The 14933-nt window shown below is 41.1% G+C and overlaps 1 protein-coding gene across 6 annotated transcripts in view; it reads left to right on the forward strand.

Moving 5' to 3' along the window:
* LOC117403720 (growth factor receptor-bound protein 14-like) overlaps nt 1-14933 on the forward strand; it is a 54833-nt gene that overhangs the window by 22385 nt on the left and 17515 nt on the right. Inside the window, exon 1 of one of the 6 annotated variants that reach the window (XM_059032302.1) lies at nt 49-229. The exons of the other annotated variants lie outside the window; for them this stretch is intronic. Within the exon in view, the coding sequence (XP_058888285.1) occupies nt 167-229 (63 nt within the window). The 5' untranslated portion in view covers nt 49-166. Of the gene's footprint in view, nt 1-48; nt 230-14933 lie in introns of those variants that run through there. 6 annotated transcript variants of the gene reach the window in all.

Below are 14933 nucleotides of genomic sequence, written 5' to 3' on the forward strand. Positions count from 1 at the left end.
TGTCCCACACTCCCATCCTTTAACAGGTTTACCAGTGTGCTCGATCTATATAAGCTTCATTAAAGTGCTCAGAGAACAGAGATATAACATTCACTGCCAAGGATTGCTTCTTCAGTCTCATAACTTGGATATTTTTACTCTTACTGTAATGCTTTGAAGACCAATAATGAACTTCTATGCAAGAAGAGTGACATTGCCTACTATTACTCCACTGTTTTTTCAAAAGCGGGTAGGGGGTTTATTTTTCATAAATAAAAACATCTTAGTGAGCAAATATGTTTAATAAATAATAAAGTATAGAGAATAACTGAGAATTTCATATTGAAATACTGTATACACGGGTCGTAAGAAATGCACATTCACTGTGCAGCTGTGGAGAATTAATCCTTGCATAGCACACTCTAAAGCACTGTATGGACTGCTTCATTTCATTGTCTGGAATCTTATTTTTGGCAGCAGCAGTTCTGCAGCCTTGAAAACTAGATGCATTAAAACAGTGAAAGAAGAAAACCAGCTGCTGTGCTTTACATTGTTTGATAGAATTTGTCATTTTGATTGAAACCACACAGTGGATACATCTTTCTTTTTAAATAAAGGCACTTACAAATGTTGTAGTAATGGGTACTATCGATTTATTTTTTAATTATACAGTGCAATTTTAGAATTAACTTCCTGCATGTTAATCTTTATTATTGTTTTTTTTACACAAAATATATTTTAAACTTATTTAGCCGAGTAATACAGAATGTAATGGAGATGCATTGAATGTTTAAAAAATTGAACAATGAATTTCACCTGTTCCTCTTCTATAAAAGTCAAATATCATCACAATTGAACCAAATACATATCAGGAATAACTGAATTGCAAAATAACGAGGGAGCAGTGCATTGCATAGCTGTTTCTGGTTTCAAAACACTCTAGCTAATGTAGTTTCAATTAAAAGTGGAAAAGTCATCCCTTGTTCGTTAAACTTTTAAAAATACAGTTCAACAGCTAAGTCAGATGACCATGTTGTCTTTGTTAGAGTAAGCATTTTCACAGACTTATATTGCCACAACTTAACTGGGCAAGGCAATACGTTATTTGGATATTTGCTTGCAGATATTTCTGACTAAGTCCAGTTTTGAATACTCCGTTTTAACAATTCTAGTGTAGCTAATATTATTTTTTTTACGGCATATATTTTAAGAAAAGTGGCCACAATAGTTTGGAGAAGCGAGGTTTTACTGTACAAGAAAGAAATGAAATAAAAGTCTTGGCATATGAAAAGCTTTGGAAATAAACATGTCTATGTAACGTTGTTTACTATAGCTTTATTAGCAGAGAGTGCTTCATATAGGACTTATTCCATATAAAGCAGGAATTTATTTGAGATTTAGATCAATATCGGTTTACTGCATGTATATTATGGTATTGACTGATACCATGCATGTAAATAGAGTTTATACAACAAGTGTTGAGAATTCTACATTTTTTTAACCAATCTAATTTTGAAATACATCTGGCATTCATTCAAATCCAACGACAGAATTGCACCATATTGCTAGCAGATGCAGAGCTTGATTGAAGGAAAGTAAGGTTCCAAATTGAGCTGTCTATTTTAGATGAAATATTCCTTGTTTTCCATGCGTTGTACTTCAGGGGTGCGCTGATTATTTGGCCATCGTCATTGGTGGCTTAACTATAGTACTCCGTGAATATTCATGGAGTATCCTCTATGTATGTGTGTAATTGAGAGAGCTATAGAGTAAGATGCAAAATTATAGCAGGAAAAGAAAGTGAAATAAATAACATGATTTAGAATTGGTGGTACTTTTTGTATTATTAATTACAGTAAACTAATTTACTATATATCCATTGCCTTTTTTTTTAAAAAACTCTTTGCTCATGAATGCTTGATAATAGTGTAATTGTGTGCAAACAATATGTAAACACTAATATATGCAATGTAGATATCGGTGTATATGTGTGCTTATACAGTTGTAGTCAAAAGTTTACATACCCCAATGGAAATGTATGCTTCCTAGAAATTTCTCAAAAACAAAATAATTTTAAGAAAAATCTTTTGTAGCAAAAGTGTTGCGTTTGTGAATGAGGAAAAAAAGTTACAAGAAATAGATGTCTACGATAATTTATTTCATTTTATTTAGTCATTTTTTTTGCAAAACTCCAAAAATGCTAATTCAAAAGTATTCATACCCTTTGATACTATGACAGCATTGTCTACAAAGTCTACAAATAGAAGAATTGTGATGAAGGTTAATAACAATCCGAGATTGACTGCCAAATATTCAAAGTGAATTGGCTGCAAGTGGGACTGGGGTTTCCATTTCAACCATAGGTCAAGTATTGCATGGTGAAGGTCTCAATGGTCACAGGCCAAGGAAAAAGCCACTCTTAGGAAAACTTCACAAGGACAATCTCTTAAAGTTTGAAAAATGGTGTTTGAATGATGGATATGAGTTCTGATTAAAGGTTTTGTGGAGCGATGAAACAAAAGTCGAGCTATTTGGTCACACTGATAGTCGTTACGTTTTGGAGAAAGTCTTAAGGCGTACAAAGAAAAGAACACCATACTACTGTCAAGCACGGAGGTGATAATATCCTTCTATGGGGCTGTTGTTCCTCTAATGACACAGGAAATTTAGTTCCAATACATGGTAAAATAGATCCATAGCATACAAAAAGATATTGGCCAATCATATGAAACCTTCCGCTACAAAACTTGGTTTAAAGCGCACTGGATGTTCCAACATGACAACGATCCAAAGCACACATCGAAATCTACTTCAACATGGTAAAGAAGAATAAAATCATGGTTCTGGAATGGCCTAGTCAAAGACCCAATCTAAATCCGATTGAGAGTCTTTAGTATGAGTTGAAGAAGGCTGTGCACGAGAAGTCCTCGGAATTTGAATGAACTGGAACCATTTTGCGTTGGAAAAATTGTCAAAAATCACTGAAGTGTCATGCCAAAAGCTCATTAAGAAATATCCTAATCATTTAAAAGAGGTTATTCTTGCTAAAGGGGCCTTAACAAGCTATTAATTTCATTTTCGTTGTTGGGGTATGAATACTTTTGAATTAGCATTTTTGGAGTTTTGCAAAAAAAATTGCTAAAATAAATAATTGAAGACATCTGTTTCTGGTCACACTTTTTCCTCATCCACAAAAGCAAAACTTTTACTACAGAAGATTTTGAAGATTTTCTCTATAATTATTTGTTTTCGAGAAATTTCTAGAAATTATAAATTTCCATTGGGGTATGTAAAGATGTAAAGTTCTGACTACAAGTGTGTGTGTGTGTGTGTGTGTGTATATATATATATATATATATATATATATATATATTTTTTTTTTTTTAAACATCGTCCCTTTGACATTTCATTGTACAATAAATACAAAATAAATAGATTGCATGTTTGAGCTGTGGAAAAAGTACCTTAGCCTGGGGTAAAGCAGTCCAAAGCAGATCTATTGACAAATACGGGATGAGAATATTTTGTGAACAAACCGTTTCTTTCTAATGTTTGCGTCTCTTCAAAGGTGCTTTGTTCTGATTCCCTTTTAAAAGTGCTGAAAAGTGGTTAGCCTAAGGGTACTGTAGTGTAAAACACATGTGCAAAGTTTCAGGTTCCCTTTTGAGACTGAACAGAATGTCCTGTCTGACCAATCCAGTTATCCATCAATGTCACAATATACCGGTACTTTATACTGTTGGTATATTGTTTTCACTTTTCTTTTTTTTAATGCTTTGACTACTGCAGTAGAACCAGTCAACCAACATTTCTTGGTGTACTTTGATCTAAAAAATCTACTCAACTGTTTTTAAATAATGAAGCTTTTTCAACAATATTTATATAGCCCAATATTTAGCATTGTACGGAACTCAGTTAATAATACACAATTGCTGTGAGGGGAATATATATATATATATATAATTTGGCAAAGACTGCAGATACATTTGACATGGTTGTTATGTCCCTCACTTGAGGGAATTTGTTCAAATACAACATACAGTATTCAGAAATGCTTAAAGTATATGCAGGTATATACTGCAACTGAATATACCTGCTAAAAATGAATGAAAAAATAAGAGGAACACAACTAAGAATTATGTCATTCAGTATCCTGGACAGGGAAAAGTTGAGCCATGCTTTCTGTGAGGCTGGCTGTATAAATAGAATGTGTTTGTATACCTCTGTGAGCTCCTTAAGAGAAACTTGAAACCAACACGAGGTGTAGCCAGGCCATACCTTTGAAATGATGTGTGATTTTTAGAAACTGGGTTATTCCAAAGGACAGCCAGGAACACTTTAGAGGTTAGATAATATTTAGTTTCCCCTGACATCATACACTATATACTGCTGCTGTTGTGGAACATACAGTTAGGGGCATTTTGTGAATTTATCAAAACCTAAAAATACACAATTCAGAAATATTAATTGTAAAATTGTTGGGGGAACAAAATAAAAAAAATTAAAAAATAAATAAAACAATGGAAAACTGGTGCCGACAGACTGTAAAATAGAATTTGGGGTATCAACTGCATACGATGACATCAGATTAAACACACAACTGGAAAGGAAAGGTTTCCTCATCTTCTCGTTTTTGACTATGGTCCCAACACTACATTGGGTGTTCTGACTTAAGTGAGGCATTTACTGTACAGTTTCTCAATTGAAAAATAACAGTAGTCGACAGAAAGTACATATCAGAATTATAAGACTTGTTGTCATGGCTAAAAATACAGATATATTTATCTATCTATCTATCTCTCTGTTGGTACAAAACAGTATACAAATGTTTTTTTTTGTATCCACTTTAATACCATTTAAATTAAATCTCTGTGTCCTTAAGAAGTTATTGTATTTGCAAAATATATCACCCTAAAAGTTTATTGTTCTGTTCACCTAAACATTCTAGTATGATAGCATATCATAAAGCTATGTCAACATTTCCTTCAGTTCTCTATCATTGTAGTAGTCAGCAGTTTTTAAGTCATAATCACACCAAAACAGCTGCCAAACACTTGGAATAGGATACTTTAATAACAGGCAATTCTGTTCATTACAATAAAGCAGCAGAAAAACGTGACTTTGTGTGTGCTTCCAGAGTCCAAACAATTTGACAAATGGCAGTCAAAAGTATTGAATTCACATAAACCAGCATTCTATTTATTTTTGTTTATCTTTAAATTATGAGAAGTATATTTTTCTCCTTTTATAACTTTGGAACCTTTGCTGGTCACGTAGGACCCTATTTTTAAACAAGTACAAAGGCAAATATTTAGTAATAAGGCAAATCCTTTGTACCACTGAGAAATTTGCGATCCATTACCACCGTTTCCGTTGCTACAATAAGTGGTTTACATTTTATAGGTCAAATATACTGTCAAAAAACCAAACAAACCACTAGCTCACTAGTATTTTTTTTTATTCCTTTCAATAGATTTGCCTATGCACCTTGACTTACATTTTTGTAGACTCCAAGGGTTCCCCTCCTTCCATTACTCGACCACTGTGGGGAAATATTGTTCTTTTGAATAGCCTTCAGATGGACAGAAATGATGCTGAAACCCTGATAGGAAATTGTCTGAATACAAAGTGATAAAATAGAGAGACTGTGATTTGTGACAGAACCTAAACAGTGTATACTTAGAGTAGAGGGCCTCATTCCTCTCAGTGTCAAAGCGCCAACTACCTGCTAGTTAAAATGTTTGAACCTTAAACATATGTATAGTTTATAATAATGGGAAAAGTTAAATTGATGATAATTATCTTAAAGTTTATTGAGGTAAAGCTTTTTGCACAAGTAGATAAAAACCCACTCTGTACAGCTGTGGGAGTGAAGTTCAAGGTAAAACTATTTGTTTGTAATTACAAACTGTTCTCCAGTATGCTCTCCTTGGCATAGGCTGGCTTGAGGAAGTGTTTCTGTTTAAGGGTCTATATTTAAGTAAATTTAACTGAATCTTTCAGTGCTGCTTGGTATGAAGTTCAATTTCTTAGCTGTACAATTTCTTTACCTGAATTTGTCTGATATGTAAAGATGCTTTTTTAAATATTGCATATATGTATGTATAAGAATATGGGGGTGCCTGTCTGTACCTACATACAGTATGGTGCATATATCACACTTTTACATGTACTCTAATTTTGTATTTAAGTTTTGTATTTAAGTTTCTGGTGGTGGATAGATATACTGTAAGTTACTTTTATATCAAATTAAAAAAAACAACAACATACTGGCATAGAATCCAAGGATACATACGCCCACACACGTGATTTTCAGAGGCACTAAAATCTCATCCTAATCGCCCTCAGCCCAGCTACCAAAAAGAATTGATTCTTATTTGGATACTAGCTACAGCCAAATAAATGTTTGATTTGAAACACTTATACAAGTTAAATGTCTTGCTACAATATAAAGGTTATTTTTTGTGATTGTATTGTGGATTAGAAAAAGGCCAGAACAAAGTAGAAAGATCTTTAATGAGTTAAGTTTTTTACACAAGGAGGCCTGTAAAGTATGATATTTTATCAATTGTAGCACTGGAGTATACCACATTCTGACCATAGTCCAACTTCTCTTAACTCCCCAAACCCAGCCTAATTCATATGAACTGTTCCAGCCATTTGAGTCGGCCCTGTTATCACTCGTACTAGAAAAAACATTATTTTCTTGTTTTTGTACAGGCTTAATCTAACTCGGATTACATTCATGTTTTTTTTATTTCCTTTAATGGCACAATTTGGGGCTCCCGCTAGTGGAAATTTCTGGAGACTCAATGTAATGGATCGGTAACAGAAAGTGAAGGGTGCAGGTTACATTGTCATTGGGGTTTACTTATTTGATTTATTTTACTTCTGAACAGTATTCTTTTTTTCTCTTGTTCTTGTATTACTTTTAGCAACTGAAGCATGGAAGTTGGCCCTAATTGTCTTGTTTAGTTAGGCACTTTTTATGTTTGGCTTTATTTCCTTTTGCATTTGATTCTTTTATCAATTATAATAAAATCAGTTTTTTTTGTTTTTTTTCTGGAGGATTTGTGTGAGAAGGGTGTGTGTGGTGGAATTTTAAATATTGTTTCATATTAGAGTGGGCGAACAGAGCATGATCGGTTTCTGCCCCTATGGGAAGAACAGTGTGTGTGAATTGAGAATGCAGCAGTTTTTAAATTGATGTAAGATTATTCCAGTAATCATCAATTGCAAAACAAATATATTTTTGGATACAACATTTTGTCCTCAGAGCCTTGATGCTTCAGCGCCCCAGCACGTCCCTGGTTCCCTTGGTGCACGCGTCCTCAGTGCTCACTGCCCTCGGTGCCTCAGTGCTTTGGTGCCTCAGTGTTTCAGCACCCTCGGTGCTTAGACGCGCCGTGCCTCAGTGCTTCGGCGCCTGTGGCAATGCGCCCCGCCCCTGTGTGCATTTGAGTTATGGGTTGTATGGATGCGTGTGTATGTTAATGTTGGTGTATAGATTGGTACACGGGATATAAACGGGTCTGTGTTTCACGTGTGTTTAAAAAGTGTAGATTTGTATTTAGGCACGAGGAGAGCACAAATCACTTCACGTGCTGGTTAAATGTAATATGTGAGCACGGGGTTGCACAGAATTAATTCACGTGCTGGGATTCAAGTGAATAATTAATTAGTAATTGAATCCCAGCACAACAGTATATATAGAGACACGTAGCACTCAGTCGGGGTTAGGTGTTCAGAGAGTGGAGAACGGGTGAGAGAGAAGGAGTAAAATAAGATCGGAAATATAAGTGTTTTGTTTGTACTCACCGTGTTTGTTCGTCTGTCCTGCACCGTCTGTTTAGTGTTTAGTCCGTTTTGTTTATATGTTTCTTTTGGCTACCAGTGCCGTGTTTTGTATTCCGTTGTTTAAACCTTTTATTTTGTTATTAAACGCTGAGTGCCACCATTGCACTCAGCTCATCATCACCACCGTCTCTGTCTGTGTATTCCTGTCTGGTCTGACGCCACCCACTCCGGCCGTCTTTGTGACACGTGGTGTCATCGTGGGATAATAGCGCCTCCAAGTGTCAGACCAGGAGAGGGGGTTCTGTGAAAAAAAAAAAAAAAAAAAAAAAAAAAAAAATTGTAAAGCGAGGATGGGAAGAAAGAGCTACAGGAAGCAGCAGAAGCAGCAGCAGCAACAACAGCTGCAGCCCTCATCCTGCATGCCGGGCTGGGAGGAGGACAGCCACAACGGGGCAGTAGCCACCCCTCTACCCCCACTGCCACCAGGTTCCCCACCGTCCCGGGAAATATGGGACTGGCTGGTGCACCCCGAGGGGAACTTCGCCAGTGACCTCCCCATGGTTATTCACGCACTGCAGATGCGAGATGGGAGACGATGGGAGGACTGGGAGCAACAGCACAACCCGGCATCCGTTCGTGACCTCACCATGGTGGTGCTGGGTTACCTAGCTGCAGACATGGGAGGGATGCCTTCCAGTGAGCAAGAGGGAGAGGAGCAGTCGCTGCCCTCTCCAGTACCTGAGCGGGAGGAGCCTGAGCGTCCACAGCCCGAGTGGGAGGAGCCTGAGCGTCCACAGCCCGAGTGGGAGGAGCCTGAGCGTCCACAGCCCGAGTGGGAGGAGCCTGAGCGTCCACAGCCCGAGTGGGAGGAGCCTGAGCGTCCACAGCCCGAGTGGGAGGAGCCTGAGCGTCCACAGCCCGAGTGGGAGGAGCCTGAGCGTCCACAGCCCGAGTGGGAGGAGCCTGAGTGTCCACAGCCCGAGTGGGAGGAGCCTGAGAGTCCACAGCCCGAGTGGGAGGAGCCTGAGCGTCCTACGCCTGAGTGGGAGGAACCCGAACGTCCTACGCCTGAGTGGGGGGAACCCGAGTGTCCACAGCCCAAAAGGGAGGAGTCGGGGCGTCCACAGCCCAAAAGGGAGGAGGTCGAGGATGATGGCTGGGAGGTTTTTTTAAAGAACCTCGCAGCAGAGTTATGCCCTGGCTGTGGGGCTTATGGGCACACGTTAGCCATATGCCCCACCCAGTATGAAGAAGAGGAACTAGCGCCCAGACGGGGGGACCGCGAGCGTCCAGCGCCCAGACGGGGGGACCGCGAGCGTCCAGCGCCCAGACGGGGGGACCGCGGGAATCCGAAGCCTGAGAGGCAGCTGTTCCCACCTTCACCAGCAGAGGAAGAATGCCTGCTGGTTTCCCCAGCACAACCAGCAGAGGAAGAATGCCTGCTGGTTTCCCCAGCACAACCAGCAGAGGAAGAATGCCTGCTGGTTTCCCCAGCACAACCAGCAGAGGAAGAATGCCTGCTGGTTTCCCCTTCAGAAGCAGAGCCGCACCAGTCCGCTGCAAGAGAGGCAGAGCAGCACCAGTCCCCTGAAAAAGGGGGAGACTACACGCTGCTCCCACCTCCATCGGCAGGAGACTACACGCTGCTCCCACCTTCACCGGCAGGAGCAGAGCAGCCGGAGCTGCCTCTGCCTCCGCCACCTCCACCGGAAGGAGCAGAGCAGCAGGAGCTGCCTCTGCCACTTCCAGGAGCAGAGGAGCAGGAGCTGCCTCTGCCTCCGCCACCTACACCGGCAGGAGCAAAGGAGCAGGAGCTGCCTCTGCCACTTCCAGGAGCAGAGGAGCAGGAGCTGCCTCTGCCACTTCCAGGAGCAGAGGAGCTGCCTCTGCCTCTGCCACTGCCAGAAGCAGAACAGCAGGAGCTGTCTCTGCTTCCCATACCTCCACCACGGGGAGTACGGTGGCCGGAGCCCCAGAAAGGGGAGCTGTCGGCCACGAAGAAGGGGGAGGAGGTCTGGGGACCACCAACCCCAGCAGCAGTTTCGCTGCCGGAGATCGTGGGGGAGGTCAGGAGACCTGCTCCCACTGCAGCAGTTTCGCTGCCGGAGATCGTGGGGGAGGTCCGGAGACCTGCTCCCACTGCAGCTTCTTCGCTGCCGGCAGTACTGTGGTCGGAGCCCCACCAAAGGGAGCTACCGGCTACAAAGACAGGGGAAGAGGTCAGGAGACCACTTTCCCCAGCAGCAGTTTCGCTGCAGAAGTGGACCAACAGGCGGTCAGCCGTGCCACTACCGGCAGGGGTGCTGACAGCATGGCCAGCCATGGGCCCACTGAAGCCTCCCTTCCCAGCCCGAGACTTTGTCCTGGACTGCTGGGTTTTTAAGGGGGGAGGTGGCCGTTGAGGCCATGTGTGCTGCGCACAAGGGGGGGTATATGTGGCAATGCGCCCCGCCCCTGTGTGCATTTGAGTTATGGGTTGTATGGATGCGTGTGTATGTTAATGTTGGTGTATAGATTGGTACACGGGATATAAACGGGTCTGTGTTTCACGTGTGTTTAAAAAGTGTAGATTTGTATTTAGGCACGAGGAGAGCACAAATCACTTCACGTGCTGGTTAAATGTAATATGTGAGCACGGGGTTGCACAGAATTAATTCACGTGCTGGGATTCAAGTGAATAATTAATTAGTAATTGAATCCCAGCACAACAGTATATATAGAGACACGTAGCACTCAGTCGGGGTTAGGTGTTCAGAGAGTGGAGAACGGGTGAGAGAGAAGGAGTAAAATAAGATCGGAAATATAAGTGTTTTGTTTGTACTCACCGTGTTTGTTCGTCTGTCCTGCACCGTCTGTTTAGTGTTTAGTCCGTTTTGTTTATATGTTTCTTTTGGCTACCAGTGCCGTGTTTTGTATTCCGTTGTTTAAACCTTTTATTTTGTTATTAAACGCTGAGTGCCACCATTGCACTCAGCTCATCATCACCACCGTCTCTGTCTGTGTATTCCTGTCTGGTCTGACGCCACCCACTCCGGCCGTCTTTGTGACAGCGCCTCAGCACGTCCCTGGTGCCCATGGTGCACTTGCCCTCAGTGCTCGGTGCTCTCAGTGCCTCAGAGCCTCGGTGCTTAGACACTCCATGCCTCGGTGCCCTAGCACATCCTTGGTGCACATGCCCTAGGTGCTCGCTGCTCTGTCAATATCTGCAAGCATGGCTAATTTCCATGCTTCCTGCACAGGACAAGCACCTCCTCTGTGTCCGTTGCCTGGGCATGCAGCACGCCTCCTCTGCCCTTAGAGATGAGACGTTCTGCTCTATTTGTGCAGCATTCCCGCCTCAGTTGCTACACAGGAGGCTTGATAAGTTTACGGCTGCTAAGCCCCCTGCTAGCACAGCTGAGCCGAGCTGCGTATCACCCGAGGCCTTCCGCGGCGCTGGGAGCTCCTCCCTCTCCCCTCCTCAATCTGGCGACACGTTTTTCTCAAGGGTGCACAGCAGTTACTTCCTCCTAGAAAGGACACCCTCCCCGAGTGGAGTCTAGATGTGGTTTTGGAGGCTATCACTAAGGCCCCGTTTGAGCCTATCTCTCTATAAAGACAGCCTTTTTGTTCACCATCACCTCCGCTAAGAGGGTTAGTGAGCTACAGGCTTTGTCAGTACACAGCTCCTGTATGCGTGTTTGGGACAATGCAAACAGGGTGTCGTTACGAACAAACCCTGCTTTCCTCCCTAAGGTGGTTAAGGCTTTCCATTTGAATCAGTCAGTGGAACTAGAGGCTTTCTATCCCGCTCCGTTTTCTTCGGAGGAGGATCAGAGACTAAATTCCCTCTGCCCGGTTTGGGCATTGAGAAGCTATGTTAGCAGAACGAGAGCTCTGCATCAGTCAGACCAGCTCTTCGTCTGTTATAGTGTAAGGACCCTGGGTCAAGCCCTCTCGAAGCAGCGGCTGTCTCACTGGATTGTGGACACAGTTTTGACTGCGTATACTAATGCCGGCCTACCCCCACCTGGGCGGGTGGCCGTGCACTTTACCAGAGGAGTGGCAACATCATGGGCCCTCTTTAGAGGAGCCTCATTGGCTGATATATGTACTGCAGCTAGCTGGGCTCAACTGACTTAACCCTTTGTGGTCCATTTATTAAATGCGCGTCAGGCACGCCAGGTCTCATTTATTTTCACACGCGCAGTTAATTTTAGACGCTCTGTTTAAAAGTATTTTTTTTCACAGTCAAACGGGTTTAAATGGCCCTGCATATCAACAAAGCACTCACTAGGCATCTCCAGCCCCGCCCCACCCTTTCGTTCGCTATAGCTTTCACCTATGTAAGAAATAAATAATAATAATAATAGTCGTACATACCGATCAATCATCTCCTGATCACTCATTTTATCACCAAACTCCTCAATAATGCGATCCAAGTCATTATTTTATTACTATAACATCTCAAAAAAGCTCTGCAAATGTCCATATTCTCTGTGCAGGGACTCACTATCAGCCAGCTTGTTTACTTATGACCGCCCCGTTATCTGATACCAGGGCCATGTATGACTATTCATGAGATACGCCTTTTTTTTTTTTTTTTCGACTTGTCTCGGCTCCTGTCGTTCTCACTCGGCCATTGAATGGTTTACTCGACTTTTTCCGGAGAAAAAACGACTAAAACCTGTTTTTTGCGTTTCTATAATGATGTCGGACAGGGTCCGACAATGGACCTGATAGGAATAATTGCAATGTCGGACAAGGTCCGACAATGGACCGCAAAGGGTTAAGGTAGATCCCTCTATGCCTTCATTAGGCATAAGGGTCCTTGAGGTTGAACGCTCTCACCACAAACGCTAGTTTTTGCGGTAGCGAGACGTCCACTCACGCTCCCTCGCGACTGCTTTGGTATACTTTTCCCAAAAGTATTGGTTGGTGCTCATCTTCGAATTGAAAGGGAACGTTCGGTTACGGATGTAACCGTGGGTCCCTGGAAGAGAAGATGCCCACCAAACCTTGTGAGGTCGCTTTCACGGATTCGATGACATAAAATGCTCAGTAAGTACTTGACCTGCAGCAGGCATATCCCAAAAGTAATGGTTGGTGGTCATCTTCTCTTTCAGGGAACCAGGGTTACATCCGTAACTTAACATTAATGTGGAGAAAAGGCACGTTTTTACTTTGTCCCTTGCAGGCAGACGAATGATTGACAGCAGTAACATAGATGGTATGACTGGTCAAATGTCACAGGGCAGTTCAGATAGTGCAGACACAGGGCTAGTAGCATCGATACAGTTCAGGGTGGATTTGATTCTGCAAATATGCTAGACCATTTAAATACATGGATTTGTAATATAGAAAGGAAGTTTAAAACATGTGGAAGACATGACTTTGGAATGCACAGATTTAGTTTAAATTGGATTACATTTATAACATTTAAAAAAACAAAAATGCAAATGCATTAATCCAATGTTGTATAATAACATTTTTGACAAATTATGAATATGTAAAACATTGTTATTATGACTTTCCAACCCCTTGGAAATGCTACAAAAAAAATTCAAAATGGGTATAATTTGTAATTTTTTAACAGACAAATAAATGCCCTTTTAAAATGTGCTGTAATACGTTACCTGTCTGTACATTCTAAACAAAACCCATGCATTTTTTGCATTACAGAGTGTCTCGGTGCCACACCCTCCTGACGGTCTTGGCAGAGTGACAGATGTGTTTTTAGGGGTAGGCTGTAGCGTAATGATTTTTTTTAGAATCATAATCTAGCTTGGAGTGAATTTTTCCAATAAACAGTTTTAATATTTTAGTGACAAATCTTTTATTTATTTATTTAATTCTGAAAGCTAAAGTCAGTAGATTGCAAAACTTAAATCCAAGATGGCTATCGGGCAGGACGTAGTCAGATTTGGTGCATAAAAAAGCATTTTTAAATGTTTTAACACTTTAAAAAAAAAAAAATATATATATATATATATATATATATATATATATATATATATATATATATATATATATATCAGATATGTTTAAGTTAAGTAAAAACTGTTGATAATAACCTATTTGGGATTTTGTTTGTTGAAAACATTTGACCATCCTATTCATATTTAGAAATATATCCCCCGTGAATGCTTCTTATTAAAAATAACCTAATCATGATTAAAAATGTGCTGCCTTGTAATGCTCACTCCCTCTCACACACACACACACACACACACACACACACACACACACACACACACACACACACACACCAACCATGGTTATTAGATGAGCTCCTGACGTTAACATAAGAACATAAGAAAGTTTACAAACGAGAGGAGGCTATTCAGCCCATCTTGCTCGTTTTGTTGTTAGTAGCTTATTGATCCCAGAATCTCATCAAGCAGCTTCTTGAATGATCCCAGGGTGTCAGCTTCAACAACATTACTGGGGAGTTGGTTCCAGACCCTCACAATTCTCTGTGTAAAAAAGTGCCTCCTATTTTCTGTTCTGAATGCCCCTTTATCTAATCTCCATTTATGAGCCCTGGTCCTTTTTTCTTTTTTCAAGTCAACGAAGTCCCCTGGGTTGACATTGTCTATACCTTTTAGGATTTTGAATGTTTGAATCAGATCGCCGCGTAGTCTTCTTTGTTCAAGACTGAATAGATTCAATTCTTTTAGCCTGTCTGCATACGACATGCCTTTTAAACCTGGGATAATTGTGGTTGCTCTTCTTTGCACTCTCTCTAGAGCAGCAATATCCTTTTTGTAACGAGGTGACCAGAACTGAACACAATATTCTAGGTGAGGTCTTACTAATGCATTGTAAAGTTTTAACATTACTTCCCTTGATTTAAATTCAACACTTCTCACAGTATATCCGAGCATCTTGTTAGCCTTTTTTATAGCTTCCCCACATTGTCTAGATGAAGACATATCTGAGTCAACATAAACTCCTAGGTCTTTTTCATAGTTCCCTTCTTCAATTTCACTATCTCCCTTATGATATTTATAATGCACATTTTTATTGCCCGCATGCAATACTTTACACTTTTCTCTATTAAATTTCATTTGCCATGTGTCTGCCCAATTCTGAATGCTGTCTAGATCATTTTGAATGACCTTTGGTGCTTCAACAGTGTCTGCCACTCCTCCTATTTTTGTGTCGTCTGCAAATTT

The sequence above is a fragment of the Acipenser ruthenus genome, chromosome 10, assembly GCF_902713425.1.
Source record: "Acipenser ruthenus chromosome 10, fAciRut3.2 maternal haplotype, whole genome shotgun sequence".
Taxonomy (NCBI): Eukaryota; Metazoa; Chordata; class Actinopteri; order Acipenseriformes; family Acipenseridae; genus Acipenser; species Acipenser ruthenus.